Raw genomic sequence first — 18,719 nt, forward strand, 5'->3', positions numbered from 1 at the left:
GTACTTGTAGTGCAGCTGTAGCAGTGTAGATTGTCCAGGTCGATGTGACGTCCTGGCGTAGATCCAGCTCGATGTACGTCCTGGCGTAGATCCACCTCAATTTCTTCTCGTTAATAATGTACCCTATTCACTGTATTTCTTTCACTGGTCACACGATTGTTTCACTTTATTACCTTTCTTGGGTGACACTTGGCAACGCCGCCTTCACACTAGCCTGCGCCACAACGCTTTTATTTTCCAGATCACTTTCAAAATTGTGGCTCTCCCCACACTTGTGTGGCTCAGGCAATTAAAAAAAACACTTCTAGGATTGTTGACTACCCTGACACACTTAGCAACCCTTGCAGAACACTTAGTAGCCCTCAAAAACACTTAAATCCCCGGAGCACCGACGGCGTGACTAGCGCGCTCGCTGTGTGTGTGTGTGTGTGTGTGTGTTTGTGTGTGTGTGTGTATGTGTATGTGTTTATGTGTGTGTGTGTGTGTGTGTGTGTGTGTGTGTGTGTGTGTGTGTGTGTGTGTGTGTGTGTGTGTGTGTGTGTGTGTGTGTGTGTGTGTGTGTGTGTGTGTGTGACTCAACAATCAATATTTGCACCAATAACTCACTACAGTTGTGACCGGGTGTGGAAGTGTGAATTGCTCATTACTCTAAAATTTGTTCATGATTGTAGCCATGTATAAACGCAAGTAACCATTCTTACAGTATTCATTACCTTTGTAACTTGTGAGTTCATTACCTTGTACCTAGTTCAGCCATCAAAACTTTGGGGCCCAGTCCCTGGACCCATTGTGTACCTCTATAATCTGTTAATACCTTTGTAACTTGTCATGATTGTGACTAGACCTACCTGGAGTTCATTACCTTTGTAAATTGTGAATTCATTACCTCTGTAACTTGCTCAGCCATCAAAACTTTGAGGCCCAGTCCCTGGACCCATTATGTACCTCTGTAATCTTTTGACTACCGCCCACAGGATGGGTATGGGGTGCATAATAAACATATTAAACTGTATTAAACTGTAAAACTAGGCCCCAAAGGGTTAACAGGAATCCATATGGATTTATATCTATATATCTATAGTTCACTTATCTGTTACAAGCAATTTTAGGAAATTTGCTTAGTATATCTGGTATCTTATTTTCATTAATAAGATATCTTGACATGTCACATAGGTTATTATACTGTGTGTCTCTGTATTCCTCAATAAGTGGACAATTAAGCACATAGTGTTCAAGAGAGTGACCATATGCCTGATCACATAATTTACATTTAGTTTGATCATCATCTGTGTGTCTCCCAAACTGCCAGAAGTACTTGTAACCAAGCCTAAGCCTGGCCACTACAACATCAGTCAGTCTGTTCACATTGCAAGTTGCTCCATAAACATACTTATCTACGTTCATGTTATCATAGTGGGTTATAGATCTACTCAGGCTTCTAACTGCATTCCTATAACAATCATTTTCATTATTTACTTCTCTCCTAATATTATTCCTAATGCTAGACACAGTTATACCAAAGTTATATTCTACATTCTCCTTCTGGGTACTCTTCTTGGCTAACATATCAACTTTATCATGAAGGAGTAATCCAATGTGTGATGGGATCCATAGCAATTGTACATTAATTCCTTTGTCCCTAATTTTTGAGTATCTATACCTGGCTTCCCCAATGAGCATGTTGTTGGAGTCATTATATGAGTCAAGAGCCTTCAATGATGACATAGAATCAGTAATGATGATAGAGTCAAGCTCAGTGTCATAGGTTAGCTTTAGTGCCATTTGTGTAACAGTGAAAACAAATAAAGCAAGGTTCCCTGAGCACTCATTTATCAAGTGTCACTGGGCTGTCAACAGTATAGGGATGCTTTTCATAACTCCATGCTTCAAGGAGTTTCATATATACTCCAGTGTGTCTAAAACATTGCTGGGACCCATAAATACTTTGAATGTATTTCTAGACAATAGTAAATGACCCAGGCAGGTGAAAATGTTTACCAGTCAATGTGATTGTGACTATTTGAGTACTATTTCAGTACCTAATATTATTGTCAGAACAAAGATTGGCTATGAAATCACAAGAACTATTATAAATTGTAATTATCAGAACATAAAAAAATATATAAATTACAATTTCATTGACTAGTGCCTCCCTTCATATTTCAGATACAGTATACATGTATTGGCCCCACTCAGCAGCTCTGTGACTCTTCGCCTTTCTCTAGATAGGAAACGTCTCTATTTCTAGTTTACATCTTCTCTCTATTTCTCTTAATGGAATGTGTCTTGAGCAGATCTCAAGAACCACAGAATTCATTTTTTCAAGGCAAATGTTCGGATCCGTGTTGTTTAGGATATCTTCCAGCTTGTTTCATTTAGGACATGGTTTACTTGAACCCATTGTGAAACAAATAAAAATAGTTTCACTTTCTTCATTCTATCAAATGAGACCAAGAAAACGAGAATACAACCATAAATACCATACAAATATACACCTCAAAGTCCGCATTTTAAACCAAGAGCATGGTTAGAGTTTTTTTTCTCTCTCATTATGCACTGCATGCTGCAAGATATTTTTTTCTTTTTATACTGAGCACAATGATCATGCAGACCCATTGTCTCACATGTAGGTCTACTAGCTTTCTCCTGCTAAATTTGGACAGTTAAGGAGTTCTATCAATGGCACTTGCAGTACACTAGTAAAATTTTATTTTTATTTAGTATCCAAAAATTACTGATCTGAATTATTCAAGGAACAATCATGAAAATTTAATTCCCAAAGTTTGAGGTAGCTACTATATCATGCTGAACTGAATATTATCTATAACAAGAAACAAGTCAGAGGATGACATAAGTCAACCTCCTCAAACTTATATGATTGCTTCAATAAAATATACACACTAAGCACAAGGAAAATATTTCAGTAATATACTCACTTTCTTATGGGAATAGGTAATGGATTTCCTATATTTTCTAATTGGGGTAAATGCTGGTAGTGTTGATGATGCTTCATTTTTATCTCTCAGTGGAGTTGATGTCAACATTTTAGGCTTTCTGAAAATAAGTTTAATAATTAGCTATTAAAATTTATTGGTAGATAAAAGACTGTTGAGTAGACTTCAGGATGTACATGTTTATAGAGGGGCCACAGATAAATCAGATCATTTTCTAGTTGTAGCTACACTGAGAGTAAAAGGTAGATGGGATACAAGGAGAATAGAAGCATCAGGGAAGAGAGAGGTGAAGGTTTATAGACTGAAAGAGGAGGCAGTTAGGGTAAGATATAAACAGCTATTGGAGGATAGATGGGCTAATGAGAGCATAGGCAATGGGGTCAAAGAGGTATGGGGTAGGTTTAAAAATGTAGTGTTAGAGTGTTCAGCAGAAGTTTGTGGTTACAGGAAAGTGGGTGCGGGAGGGAAGAGGAGCGATTGGTGGAATGATGTAAAGAGAGTAGTAAGGGAGAAAAAGTTAGCATATGAGAAGTTTTTACAAAGTAGAAGTGATGCAAGGAGGGAAGAGTATATGGAGAAAAAGAGAGAGTTTAAGAGAGTGGTGAAGCAATGTAAAAAGAGAGCAAATGAGAGAGTGGGTGAGATGTTATCAACAAATTTTGTTGAAAATAAGAAAAAGTTTTGGAGTGAGATTAACAAGTTAAGAAAGCCTAGAGAACAAATGGATTTGTCAGTTAAAAATAGGAGAGGAGAGTTATTAAATGGAGAGTTAGAGGTATTGGGAAGAAGGAGGGAATATTTTGAGGAATTGTTAAATGTTGATGAAGATAGGGAAGCTGTGATTTCGTGTATAGGGCAAGGAGGAACAACATCTTGTAGGAGTGAGGAAGAGCCAGTTGTGAGTGTGGGGGAAGTTCGTGAGGCAGTAGGTAAAATGAAAGGGGGTAAGGCAGCTGGGATTGATGGGATAAAGATAGAAATGTTAAAAGCAGGTGGCCCGGTGGCCTGGTGGCTAAAGCTCCCGCTTCACACACGGAGGGCCCGGGTTCGATTCCCGGCGGGTGGAAACATTTCGACACGTTTCCTTACACTTATTGTCCTGTTCACCTAGCAGCAAATAGGTACCTGGGTGTTAGTCGACTGGTGTGGGTCGCATCCTGGGGGACAAGATTAAGGACCCCAATGGAAATAAGTTAGACAGTCCTCGATGACGCACTGACTTTCTTGGGTTATCCTGGGTGGCTAACCCTCCGGGGTTAAAAATCCGAACGAAATCTTATCTTATCTTATCTCTTATATAGTTTTGGAGTGGTTGGTGCAATTATTTAATAAATGTATGGAAGAGGGTAAGGTACCTAGGGATTGGCAGAGAGCATGTATAGTTTCCTTTGTATAAAGGCAAAGGGGATAAAAGAGAGTGCAAAAATTATAGGGGGATAAGTCTGTTGAGTATACCTGGCAAAGTGTATGATAGAGTTATTATTGAAAGAATTAAGAGTAAGACGGAGAATAGGATAGCAGATGAACAAGGAGGCTTTAGGAAAGGTAGGGGGTGTGTGGACAAGGTGTTTACAGTGAAACATATATAAGGCTAGATAAGGCTAAAGAGGTCTTTGTGGCATTTATGGATTTGGAAAAGGCATATGACAGGGTGGATAGGGATGCAATGTGGCAGATGTTGCAGGTGTATGGTGTAGGAGGTAGGTTACTGAAAGCAGTGAAGAGTTTTTACGAGGATAGTGAGGCTCAAGTTAGAGTATGTAGGAAAGAAGGAAATTATTTCCCAGTAAAAGTAGGCCTTAGACAAGGATGTGTGATGTCACTGTGGTTGTTTAATATATTTATAGATGGGGTTGTAAGAGAAGTAAATGCGAGGGTCTTGGCAAGAGGCATGGAGTTAAAAGATAAAGAATCACACATAAAGTGGGAGTTGTCACAGTTGCTCTTTGCTGATGACACTGTGCTCTTGGGAGATTCTGAAGAGAAGTTGCAGAGATTGGTGGATGAATTTGGTAGGGTATGCAAAAGAAGAAAATTGAAAGTGAGTACAGGAAAGAGTAAGGTTATGAGGATAACAAAAAGATTAGGTGATGAAAGATTGGATATCAGATTGGAGGGAGAGAGTATGGAGGAGGTGAATGTATTCAGATATTTGGGAGTGGACGTGTCAGCGGATGGGTCTATGAAAGATGAGGTGAATCATAGAATTGATGAGGGGAAAAGGGTGAGTGGTGCACTTAGGAGTCTGTGGAGACAAAGAACTTTGTCCTTGGAGGCAAAGAGGGGAATGTATGAGAGTATAGTTTTACCAACGCTCTTATATGGGTGTGAAGCATGGGTGATGAATGTTGCAGCAAGGAGAAGGCTGGAGGCAGTGGAGATGTCATGTCTGAGAGCAATGTGTGGTGTGAATATAATGCAGAGAATTCGTAGTTTGGAAGTTAGGAGGAGGTGCGGGATTACCAAAACTGTTGTCCAGAGGGCTGAGGAAGGGTTGTTGAGGTGGTTCGGACATGTAGAGAGAATGGAGCGAAACAGAATAACTTCAAGAGTGTATCAGTCTGTAGTGGAAGGAAGGCGGGGTAGGGGTCGGCCTAGGAAAGGTTGGAGGGAGGGGGTAAAGGAGGTTTTGTGTGCGAGGGTCTTGGACTTCCAGCAGGCATGCGTGAGCGTGTTTGATAGGAGTGAATGGAGACAAATGGTTTTTAATACTTGACGTGCTGTTGGAGTGTGAGCAAAGTAACATTTATGAAGGGGTTCAGGGAAACCGGCAGGCCGGACTTGAGTCCTGGAGATGGGAAGTACAGTGCCTGCACTCTGAAGGAGGGGTGTTAATGTTGCAGTTTAAAAACTGTAGTGTAAAGCACCCTTCTGGCAAGACAGTGATGGAGTGAATGATGGTGAAAGTTTTTCTTTTTCGGGCCACCCTGCCTTGGTGGGAATCGGCCAGTGTGATAATAAAAGAAAAAAAAAAGAAAAAATTTATTAATTCCTGTTTGTTCATATACCCTCACAATATTCATTTTGAATGCAAAGGATGTCTTTCACCAAGGAAAGGTGACCCTCCTCCCCCCCGAAAAAAAAAGAAAAATCCTCATTCATTCAATAGCTGCTTTGCCAGAATGCACAGTAATCCCAATTCAAATAACCTTTGAAACATAGTGTTACTACTGTTTAGTACTGAAAAACAGAAACTTGCTTAACGTTTTACATTCTGCAGAATTACTTCCTTTTCTTTCCGCCTCAGAAACCAGGGTTGCGGAGCTCTGAGTCAGAGTTGGAAGCAACTCTTGGACTGCTGGAGTCAGAGTCAGTAAAAATGTATAGACTCTGATTCCTAATAAATTTAAATTGTATAGAGTATAAATCTGGAAAAAGAAGGTTATGTATCCAAGTTCATTTCTTTTAAAATGATCATTTATTAAGTTGTTGTAGATGTTCAATTGCTTTTCTCTTTTTTGTAGATTGAACTCTTAATTTTTTTAGTAATAAATAAGGATGTAGTTCAGATTTTAGAACTAGCAGAGAAAGATGTTTCCGATTCAGATTTTCTTTTATAGTTTCTTGACAAAATAAAAGTACATATTTCTTTGCAAAGGTTACAATGTTTGTTTACATTAGTTTTGTTTACATTTCATAAATTGTTTGGTACAAAGAAAGCCACTATCATACTGGGAGATTTCAGGCAGACTTAACCTTATACTTAACCCGTAAACGGTCCAAGCAGATCTACATTCACATGTGTAGTGCTACAAAAGTAGATCTACATTTTTTTTACATATTTTCAATAACAAAAAAAAAAAGTAGATCAAAGTTTTTTTACACATTTTCAAATGTAAAAAACAAAAAGAAGATCTACTTTTTTACATACTTTCAAATGTTGAAAAAACGTATATATACGTTCGGACCGTTTACGGGTTAAAGACAACTTAATTTTAGACAGGTAGAGAGTGGTAAACTTTTACATCATTTTACTATAGATTTGATAATCTTTTCACAAAAATATAACCTCATTCTTTCCTTTTTCAAGTTTTGTCCTTTAATAAATAAAATAAAAAAAACAGAATGGAACAGCTATAGCATTTAAAGCTAAGTTTCAACAAGTTACTGAGCTAGTATGTTGCATGCTTGCATGCAATACAGGAAATATATAATTAGTATATTTATAATTTATTCTCTATACTAACCCCTAAACGGTTCAAACATATACAGTGGTCCCTCGTTTATAGCTGTTAATCCGTTCCTGGAAGTGCGACGATTATCGAAAAATATGATTTTTGAATCAATTTTCCCCATAAGAAATAATGTAAATACAATTAATCCGTTCCTGACACCCAGAAGTATTAAAACAAAATTTTTTTTACATGAAATATAGATGTAGTACATAAGCAATACAATGGGACATGATGAATGAAACATTAACAGCATAACACTTACCTTTATTGGCAATTCTTCTTAGTGTATGGAAGACTGAAGGAGGAGAGAGATTGGATTAGCTACTGTTCCCCTTCCATCAACACCTCAGGTACCAAGTCCTTTTCTGGGGGTTACATACTTCTCTTCTCTGCTTCTTAATGCCACTAGGACCAGCTTTAGAGTCACTGGAGTCCTGTATCGCAAAAAAAAAGTGTCCAGAGAACTCTGTTTCTGGCGTCTCTTTAAAACTTCCCTAAAATGGGCCAAGACTCTGTCACTGTACAAGTTGCCGATATGGCTTGCAACATCCTTTTCAGGGTGAGGGTGATGAAGAGACGCGATGCTCACGAACCTCACGGAGATTGTAAACAAACTGGGTGGGGCGCGGTCACCGTATTAGAAAGTCAAGTGGGGGAGACGTATAGCAAGTGTTGATCATAATTTGAAATGTCCGTACTAGCGGAACACTGTAAAGCGAAATGCCGTAAAGCGAAACTCTGTAAAGTGGGGCCCTACTGTACACAAACTTTGTAAAAGCTTTCAATAAGTGCTACAATAGTGTAATAGAGCACAAAATGCATGATAAAGGAATAACAGGAAAAGTTGGTAAATGGATCTATAACTTTCTGACAAATGAAACACAAGGAGCAATAGTAAACAGAGTAAAGTCTGAGGCAGCTATGGTGAAAAGCTGTTCCACAAGTACTTGCTCCCATTCTATTCCTCATCCGTGACATAAACAGAGATGTAAGCCATAGCTCCGTGTCTTCCTTTGCAGATGACACCCAGATTGCCATGACAGTGACCTCCATTGAAGACACTGCAAGACTCCAAGCAGACATCAACCAAATCTTCAAATGGGCCACTCAAAACAATAAAAAGATCAATGAAGAGAAATTTCAACTACTCGAAAATGGAAAACTTGAGGAAATTAAAAATATATGAGGGTATATTACAAATTCTAAATATACAGTATAGCAAAAAAGTAATGTGAATGACCTGGGAGTGATAATGTCAGAGGATCTCACCCTCATAGACCACAACAATGTATCTACCACATATGCTTGGAAAATGATAGGAGGGATAATGAGAACCTTCAAAACTATAGATGCCAAGAACATGATGTTTCTTTTGAAATCACTTGTGCTCTCTAGGTTGGAATACTCTTGTATACTAACCGCCCACTCAAAGGCAATGGAAATTGCTGACCTGGAGAGTGTACAAAGAACTTTCATGGTACACATAACTATGATGTGGCACCTAAATTACTGGGAACGGTTGAAGGCCCTTGATCTGTATTCCCTGGAGCGCAGGCGAGATACTTGATAATATACACTTGGAAAATTCTAGAGGGATTGGTACCAAACTTGCACATGGAAGTCACTCCATGTGAAAGCAAAAGACTCAGCAGGAGTTGCAACATTGCCCCAGTGAAAAGCAGGGGCACCACGAGTACACTGAAAGACAACACAATAAGTGTCCAGGGCCCAAGACTGTTCAACTGCCTTTCAGTATACGTAAGGGGGATTACCAATAGACCCTTTGTTGTCTTCAAGAAGGCACTGGACAGGCACCTAAAGTCAGTACCTGGCCTGCAGTAACAGCGTGGTTGATCAGACCCTGATCCACCACGAGGTCTACTCTCAGACAGAGCCATGGGGGCATTGACCTTCGAAACCCTCTCCAGGTAAACTAAAAAAAAAAAAAATTATAAAACTGGGATGTTTGAATGTAGGATGATAAGAAAGAAATGGTTGCTAATGTTATGAATGAAAAAAGTTGGATGTCCTAGCCTTAAGCAAAACAAAGCTGAAAGGGGTAGGGAAGTTTCAGTGGAGAGAAATAAATGGGATTAAGTCAGGAGTATCTGAGAAAGTTAGAGCTAAGCAAGGGGTAGCAATAATGATGAAAGATCAGTAAGGGAGAAAGAAGAGGGATTGTAAATGTATAAATTCAAGGATTATGAGGATTAAAATAAGGGTCGGATGCAAAAAGTGGGTCATAATAAGTGTGTATGCATTTGGAGAAGAGAGGGGTGTAGAGAAAGAGATTTTGGGAGATGTTATGCGAGTGTGTAGGAACTTTTGAGCCAAGTGAAAGAGTAATTGTGGTAGGGGACCTAAATGCTAAAGTAGGAGAAACTTTTAGAGAGGGTGTGGTAGGTAAATTTGGGGTGCCAGGTGCAAATGATAATTGGGAGCATTTGACTGAACTTTGTATAGAAAGGGGTTTGGTTCTAGGTAACACTTATTTTAAGAATGAGGATTAAAAAGTATACAATACGTAATATAGGGCATAATGACAGTAGTATGTTGGACTATATTCTGGAAGATAAAAGACTGTTGGGTAGACTTCAGGATGTACATGTTTATAAAGTGGCCAAAGGTATAGTAAATCACTTTTTATTTGTAGTTACAGTTAGAGTAAAAGGTAGTTGGGATACAAGGAAAATGGAAGCATCAAGTAAGAGAGAGGTGAAGGTTTATAAACTAAAGGAGGGGGCAGTTAAGGTAAGATATAAAAAACTGTTGGAGGACAGATGGGCTAGTGAGAGTATAGGCATTGGGGTCGAAGATGTATGGGGTAGGTTAAAGAATGTAGTGTTAGTGTGTTCAGCAGTTTGTGGTTGCAGGAAAGTGGGTGCGGGAGGGAAGTAGAGCAATTGGTGGAATGATGATGTAAAGAGAGTAGTAAGAGAGAAAAAGTTAGCAAATGAGAGGTTTTTACAAGATAATAAATTATATAATAATAATTATAATATCTTTATTTACTACAAGTACATGTACAAGGTATACAGTCCTAGCTGACAACAATGACATACTACTATATAGAAACTCCCTTGTTATGCTCTTCATTACGGGCAAATTAGGTCAGTGTCCCGGGATGCGACCCACACCAGTCGACTAACACCCAGGTACCCATTTTACTGATGGGGAACATAGACAACAGGTGGAAAGAAACACGTCCAATGTTTCTACTCTGGCTGGGAATCGAACCCAGACCCTCGCCGTGTGAAGCGAGAGCGTTAACCACCAGGCCACCAGAGCCACCTGATAGAAGTGATTAAAGGAGGAAGGAGTATATGGAGAGAAAAAGAGAGGTTAAGAGAGTGGTGAAACAATGTAAAAAGAGAGTAAATGAGAGAGTGGGTGAGATGTTAGCAACAAATTTTGCTGAAAATAAGAGAAAGTTTTAGAGTGAGAATAATAAGTTGAGAAAGCCTTGGGAATGAATGGATTTCATAGTTAAAAACAGGACAGGAGAGGTATTAAATGGTGAGTCAAGAGGTATCAGGAAGATGGAGGGAATATTTTGAGGAATTGTTAAATGTTGATGAAGATAGGGAAGCTGTGATTTCATGTGTAGGACTGCTGGTGTCTTTTTCCTCTCATAAACATGCAAGATTTTAGGTACACCTTGCTACTTCTTAGGTCACACTACACATGCATGTACACATTTATGTATACACACTCATCCGAGTTTTCTTTGATTTCTTCATAACAGTTCTTGTTTGTAATACTTTTCCTTTCATATCCATGAGGAAGTGGAGTAAGAATCTTTCCTCCGTAAGCCATACGTGTCGTAAAAGTCAACAAAAATGACAGGAGCAATGGATTAGTAACCCTTCTTCCCATATAACTTACTAAAACAGAAAAAGAAGAAAACCGTCAAAGTGGAAAGTCTGAATGTGCATGGACGTTGTGCGAATGAAAAGAAACAGATGATTGTGGTTGTTATGAATGAAAAGAAGATAGATGTCCTGGCTCTAAGTGAAACAGAGCTGAAGGGGGTAGAAGAGTTTCAGTGGGGAGAAATAAATGGGACTATACCGTTGATATACCTTTGAAGAGTTTCGAGAGTCTACTCTCTGAGCCAGGCCATGGGCCAGGCTCATCTGGTGCTTGCCTGGTCAACCAGGCTGTTGCTGCTGGAGGCCCACTGCCCCACATATCCATCACAGCCTTTTTGATCTGGCACCTGGTGAAGATACTTGTCCGGTTTCCTCTTGAAGACTTCTACACTTGTCCCAGCCATGTTTCTGGTATCTTCTGGTAAGATGTTGAAAAGTCTGGGACCCCGGATGTTGATACAGTGTTCCCTTATTGTCCCCACTGCACCCCTGTTCTTCACTGGGCTTATTTTACACTTCCTCCCATATCTCACTGTGCAGATTTGGGACCAGGCCCTCGAGTATTTTCCAGGTACATATTATCATGTATCTCTCTCTCCTCCACTCCAGTGAATACATGTTCAAGACTTGCAGGCATTCCCAGTAGTTTAGGTATTTTACAGGCTCAATGCAAGCTGTAAATGATCTCTGTATTTGCTCCAGCTCTGGTATTTCTCCTGCTTTGAATGGGTCTGTCAGCACTGTGCTGGCATGCAAGTACACATTAAAATTGCTAAGAGTGTCTTATTAGTCTTGAGGATGCCATATTAAGTAAGTAAGTAAGTTTATTCAGGTATACACAAATACAGTTACATAGAATTATCATACATAGCAGCATATGTGTAGATAAGATAAGATAAGATAAGATTTCGTTCGGATTTTTAACCCCGGAGGGTTAGCCACCCAGGATAACCCAAGAAAGTCAGTGCGTCATCGAGGACTGTCTAACTTATTTCCATTGGGGTCCTTAATCTTGTCCCCCAGGATGCGACCCACACCAGTCGACTAACACCCAGGTACCTATTTGCTGCTAGGTGAACAGGACAACAGGTGTAAGGAAACGTGTCGAATGTTTCCACCCGCCGGGAATCGAACCCGGGGCCTCCGTGTGTGAAGCGGGAGCTTTAGCCACCAGGCCACCGGGCCACCTGGGATAACCCAAAAAAGTCAGACAGAGTGACTTATTTCCATTGGGGTCCTTTTACCTTATTATTATAATATAAAGGTTATAATATTTTCTTATTATTCTACAATGAAGATAACATCTTATTATCATACTAAAAAGACTATCTACTACACCAAGGTCATTAAGACTATCTACAATACGAGGGTCATTACTAGGAATAAGGTAAAATTTACACGTATGTTAGCTAAAAAATAGAAAATCATTCCTCTCCCTTTCTGTAGCTACATTCATCACACCTTTTGGCACTCTTCTTGAACTGGTTCATGCTATGACTGGCTTTGACATGTGCGGGTAGTCTGTTCCATTCCTTTATTGCTGTACAATAAAAGGTGTTTGAAGCCTGGCCACTGACTGTGGGTACTACAAAGTTGTGTTCTCTCCCCCTAGTACTATGATTGCTTTGGTTCCCAACCTTGACAAAATTGACAGCAAGATATTCTGGACATTGTTTGTGAGCAATTTTATAAACATGATTTAGCTTCAGTTGTTTTACTCTGTTTTCAACATTCAGCATATCCAACTGCTGTAATTCATCCTGGCCTACATGTTCTCTTGGTCCCAGGTCCAGGATGAATCTTACGATTTTGTTCTGGGTGATTTGCAGTCTATCTTTCAGTTTTTTTGTCAAGGCAGAGTACCAAGAAGAGCAAGCATAATCCATATGGCATTGTATAAGGGCTAGACATAGGGTCCTGCGAGCCTCAGTAGGTAGACACTGTGCTTGTCTATACAGGAACTTCAGTCTGGCATTCGCTTTCTTTACTACACTGTTCCCTATCAATTCTCCTGATATGCATGGGTCAAAGGGGATTCCCAAATATTTTACTGATGAAACCAAAGTGATGGGCTCCCCATTACATTGAACATTAAAATTATTTACCCTTCTCATTTTATGTTTCATGCCAAAGAGAATGGCTTCAGTTTTCCCTAGGTGTAATGATAGTTTGTTGTCTACTAACCATTTGCTGCAGGACTCCAGTTCCAGTGTTAAAACATTAGCAATATCTTGTGGGTCTTTACCTGACACTAACAGAGCACTGTTATCTGCATACAGTAGGAGTTTGCACTTGACACTGATAGGCATATCATTGACATAACATAAGAATAATAAGGGACCCAGAATACTACCTTGGGGAACTCCACATGTTATCGGCAGGGGTTCTGATTCTGTTTTGTTGATTTTGACTATTTGTCTCCTGTTGCTAAGGTAGTACTTAAACCAGCCTACAGAACCTATACCGATAGCTTGAAGTTTATTACATAATATATTGTGGTTGACAGTATCGAAGGCCTTTTGCAGGTCTAAGGTTACCATACCTATGAGGTTCCCCTTTGACATTTCAGTTCTCAGGTAATCCATCAGATTAATAAGGGAGGTGTCGGTTGAGTAGGATCTTCTAAAGCCCGATTGATAGCTATGGAAAATGTTGTTGTCATTAAGGTACTTAACTACTTGAGAATACACCGCCCTCTCTAGAATTTTAGATATTATACTGAGTATACTAACAGGCCTATAGTTGCTTACATCAGACCTACTATTTTTCTTGAAGATAGGAGTAACTCTGGCCTCCTTGAACCCCTCCGGTACGGTATTAGTGGTGACTGATAGATTTATTATGTGAGCAATAGGGATTGACAGTTCAGAAGCACCATCTTTTAGGAACTTAGATGGGATGTTATCAGGGCCTGTGCTCTTAGTTGGGTTTAACCTGCTTAGTTCTTTTTGAATAAAGTCATGAGATACACTTACTAGTTGACAACTGTTTGGGGTTACCCCTTTATTGGTATAGTATGTTTGAAACTTATCAGAGTCTGTGTTAAAGGTATTTGATGCAGCTGGTAGTTTACTTACTAGTGTTGATGCAATAGATGTGTAGTATGAATTAAAGCAATTTGCCACCTTAGTTGTTTCGTGGCATACCTCATTATCGATAGTGAGTACTATGTTAGACCTATCTACTGGCTTATGGCTATACCCCAACTGTTTTAGTTGTTGCCAGAGCTTTCTGGGGTTATGCTTATACTCTTCAATTTTTGAGCAGTAGTGCTTTGCCTTTGCTCCTTTTATAAGTCTCTGTACTCTGTTCCTCACCCTTTGGAATTCATTTAGTGCTGCAATATCCTGTCTGTTTGCTTTAAATCTTTTTAGCAGCTGGTCTCTGAATTTCATATTATCTAATATCTCAGTATTCATCCAGGGTTCAGTTCTTCGTTTAATCCTAACCTCTTTAACTGGTGCAATAATATCAAGGATGGTAGTGAACATTGTTTTGAATTTTTCCCAGGCATCGTTTACGTCCGTGCAACTTATTATCTCTGTCCAGTCACAATTGTGTAGCCTATTTACCAGTGTTTCTTTACTGTAGTTTCTAGTTGACCTCATTTTTATTGTCCTGTGTAGGCCTATCCTATCTCTAGTGATTTTCCTGGTGCAGTAAATGATGAAATGATCACTAAGACCTGTGGTAATGATGCCTGACTGACTAATGTTCTCAGAGCGGTTACAAAGTATGTGGTCAATTAGGGTGGCTGAGAACTGTGTGATCCGGGTTGGAGTATTAATTAGTTGAGTGTAACTATTTAATCCTAGAATTTGCTCATACCTTTTGCATAGCCCGTTATTTTGCTGCTGAAAACAGATATTGAAGTCGCCCAGTATTATTGTCTCGCAATTGTTTTCAGGGTCTGTGCCATAGTTCTACGGCTTTATGTTGAGGGTCCCAACCGTAAAACTATGCCAAAATTCTAGCAGCATCAAATTTAGCGCAAGAAGGCTGGAAGGCTTACATCTGAGAGAACAGGTCTGCATGGTGTGTGTGCACTGTAAACAAAAATTCTAGGCACACACATGGCATTATGGGAATGCTGCCTCAGTAAGCTTTGTTCACCATGCCTCACTGCAGGGAAGCTCTCACTCTGAGGTGAATTGGGACTCTCCTCTTCCTAACTGATAGTTCTGACTGTGATGGAAGTGGAAAAGAAGAGGAATTCTATGGATCTGATTAATTAGCGACTGAAAGCAATGACCAGGATATCAAAAACAGTGCAGAAAACCCTGATGATCCTCAACCTTCTACCTCTGGTGTGGGCACGTCTCAGTCACGTTCAGTTGTACCTCATCGCAAGAGAAAACTAATATTTTCACTTGGCCAGGCCTCAGACTTCAGTAATGATAGTGATGTGGACTGTGATTTTATTGCTCTTGATGATCATTCAAGTAGTGATAGTGATGAATCATATTCACCAGTGAAGTGTCAGTACATACGCCACTGCATGCACCCAGGTAGTGTTCCTTATGCAGTGCCCAGGGAATGGAGTACATCCCATGGCCCTACACCAGGAATAGACAGTGAAAGTGAGGATGATGTCGCTACACTTGGCATGGATAGACCACAGGCATCAGTAGGTTGTTGTATTGGTGGTGGTGATAGTGCCACGGCCATGCATGACTCACCAGCCCAGGCTGGGACCCACGCCGCTGATTCATCAGATCAAAGACTAAGTGGAGCATCATCCACCACCACACCACAACTACAACCACAACCAGCTTATCATGTCTAGTATCCATCAGCAAACTGCATCTGGGATTGGCAGCAAAATTCCAATTTTGTTCCCACTCCCCATCAGTTTGATGACTGTCGAAGTGGAATACTAACAGCATGTTCACTTGGAAACACTGCAAATGAACTGGAATTCTTTGAAATATTCTTTGACCATCCCTTGATGGAAATTATTGTCAGGGAAAGTAACAAGTATTTTGAGTACACAATTCAAATTCAAATTCAAAGTTTATTCTCTATAAAGATTACAATGTTGAATTTACAGAATTTGGTTGTTGTGTGGTTTACATGTAGTTAAATAATGATTACAGAGTGTACCACTAGAACGCCTAGCATGGCTAGGCATTTCGGGCAGACTTTGTTTAATTCTTTATTTTAAAATATTACAAATTATGAGGTAAGTTGGTATTATGGCTAAGTGACTAAATACTAGTTTGTGAGTTTAGCAATGTGAATGCTTTTGTTTTGGCACAGTACATAGTTTCAGTATTGGAGTATCATAGGATTCATTATTTTAAGATTGAGATTAATATTTCTGTTTATGGTCAAATGGGTGAGTGAGTGTAAGTGTGAACCACCAGGTGGTATTCGTGTAGCTAGTTGATGGAGTGTATCAGGGAGATAAGATGTTTTCTAATGGTAGTTTTGAAGGTGATGAAAGTGTCTGCAGTTCTAGAGTTCTCAGGTAGGGTGTTCCAGATTTTAGGGCCTTTGACATACATTGAATTTTTGTAAAGGTTTAGTCGGACACAGGGAATGTCGTAGAGATGTTTGTGTCTGGTGTTATGCCTGTGGGTTCTGTCACAACTATCAAGAAAGCGTTAAGATAAGATAAGATAAGATTTCGTTCGGATTTTTAACCCCGGAGGGTTAGCCACCCAGGATAACCCAAGAAAGTCAGTGCGTCATCGAGGACTGTCTAACTTATTTCCATTGGGGTCCTTAATCTTGTCCCCCAGGATGCGACCCACACCAGTCGACTAACACCCAGGTACCTATTTGCTGCTAGGTGAACAGGACAACAGGTGTAAGGAAACGTGTCGAAATGTTTCCACCCGCCGGGAATCGAACCCGGGCCCTCCGTGTGTGAAGCGGGAGCTTTAGCCACCAGGCCACCGGGCGTTTTAGGTCAAGGTTGATATTGGAGTTTAAGGTCCTGTAGATGTAGATTGCACAGTAGTAAGTGTGGATGTACTGAACAGGGAGTAAGTTTAGATCTATGAAGAGTGGGGGGGGGGGTGTTGCCAGGGATGGGATTTAGTGATTATTCTTACTGCAGCTTTTTGTTGGGTTATTATTGGCTTTAGGTGTGTTGCTGCAGTTGATCCCCAAGCACAAATAGCATAGGTGAGGTATGGATATATAAGTGAATGGTACAGTGTGATAAGGGCAGTTTGCGGCACGTAGTATCGTATCTTGGAGAGGATCCCAACCGTTTTGGATACTTTTTTGGTTATGTGTTGGATATGGGTGCTGAAATTCAGGTTGTTGTCAAGGTATAGGCCTAGGAATTTGCCCTCATTATGTCTGGTAATTAGAGTGTTGTCGATCTTAATGTTAATTTGCGCATCTCCTTCTCTGCTACCAAACATAATACAGTGGACCCCCGGTTAACGATTTTAATCCGTGCAAGAGGGCTCATCGTTATGCGAAATAATCGTTATGCGAATGAATTTTCCCCATAAGAAATAATGGAAATCAAATTAATCCGTGCAAGACGCCCAAAAGTATGAAAAAAAATTTTTTTTACCACATGAAATGTTAATTTTAATACACACAAACTGAAAAAGGCATGCACAATTAAATGACACTTACTTTTATTGAAGATCTGGTGATGATTGATGGGATGGGAGGAGGGGAGAGCATTATCTTCTTACTGTTTAGAAGGGGAATCCCCTTCCATTAGGACTTGAGGTAGCAAGTCCTTTTCCGGGGTTACTTCCCTTCTTCTTTTAATGCCACTAGGACCAGCTTGAGAGTCACTGGACCTCTGTCGCACAACAAATCTGTCCATAGAGCTCTGTACCTCCCGTTCCTTTACGATTTGTCTAAAATGGGCCACAACATTGTCATTGAAATAGTCACCAGCACGGCTTGCAACAGCTGTGTCAGGGTGATTTTCATCTATAAAGGTTTGCAGTTCAACCCACTGTGCACACATTTCCTTAATCTTTGAAGTAGGCACAATGGATTCCACAACTGGCATAGGCTTCTCAGGGTTAGCCCCAAACCCTTCAAAATCTTTCTTAATTTCCATACTAATTCTCACCCTTTTTACCACAGGGTTGGCACTAGAAGCTTTCTTGGGGCCCATGGTCACTTATTTTCCAGAAACAGCACCGAAAATACTGTAATAATACGAAATATTCCGAGTGTATGCTTGGATGTTACCGCGGAGGCTGGCTGGTAAACAATGGGACGGAGCGGCACATGTGAGGCTGGCTGAGGGCACATTGGACGCGTCTCGGACGAAAATCGGTATGCGGGTTTTTAATCGGTATGCGGGGCAAAAATTTTGCGATAAAAGTAATCGTTATGCGGAAAAATCGCTATGCGATGCCATCGTTATGCGGGGGTCCACTGTATAGTAGGTTTTGTCAGTGTTAAGCGTAAGTTTATTGGCTGTCATCCAAGTCGATATTTTGATCAGCTCCTCATTAACAATGGTGTTGAGGGTGGCAAGATTAGGGTGAGAGATGACATAAGTCGTGTCGTCAGCAAAGAGAATGGGTTTCAGGTGTTGGGATACGTTTGGAAGATCATTGATGTATATGAGGAAGAGCAGGGGACCAAGGACACTTCCCTGCGGAACTCCAGTATCAAGTGGCTGTGTTGTTGATGCTGTGTCTTTAATGGTGACATACTGATACCTATTAGTAAGGTAAGATTTGAAATAAGCAAGCGCATGGCCTCTTATACCGTAATGGTCAAGT

At 40.1% G+C, this 18,719-nt stretch overlaps 1 protein-coding gene across 2 annotated transcripts in view; it reads right to left on the reverse strand.

The window, feature by feature from the left end:
* Positions 1-18,719, reverse strand: part of LOC128693659 (uncharacterized) — a 191,092-nt gene that overhangs the window by 134,466 nt on the left and 37,907 nt on the right. For both annotated transcript variants that reach the window (XM_070091243.1, XM_070091244.1), the window contains exon 2: positions 2,937-3,054. In XM_070091243.1, coding sequence (XP_069947344.1) covers positions 2,937-3,054 — 118 coding nt within the window. The remainder of the gene's footprint in view (positions 1-2,936; positions 3,055-18,719) is intronic.

The sequence above is a fragment of the Cherax quadricarinatus genome, chromosome 34, assembly GCF_038502225.1.
Source record: "Cherax quadricarinatus isolate ZL_2023a chromosome 34, ASM3850222v1, whole genome shotgun sequence".
Classification (NCBI taxonomy): Eukaryota; Metazoa; Arthropoda; class Malacostraca; order Decapoda; family Parastacidae; genus Cherax; species Cherax quadricarinatus.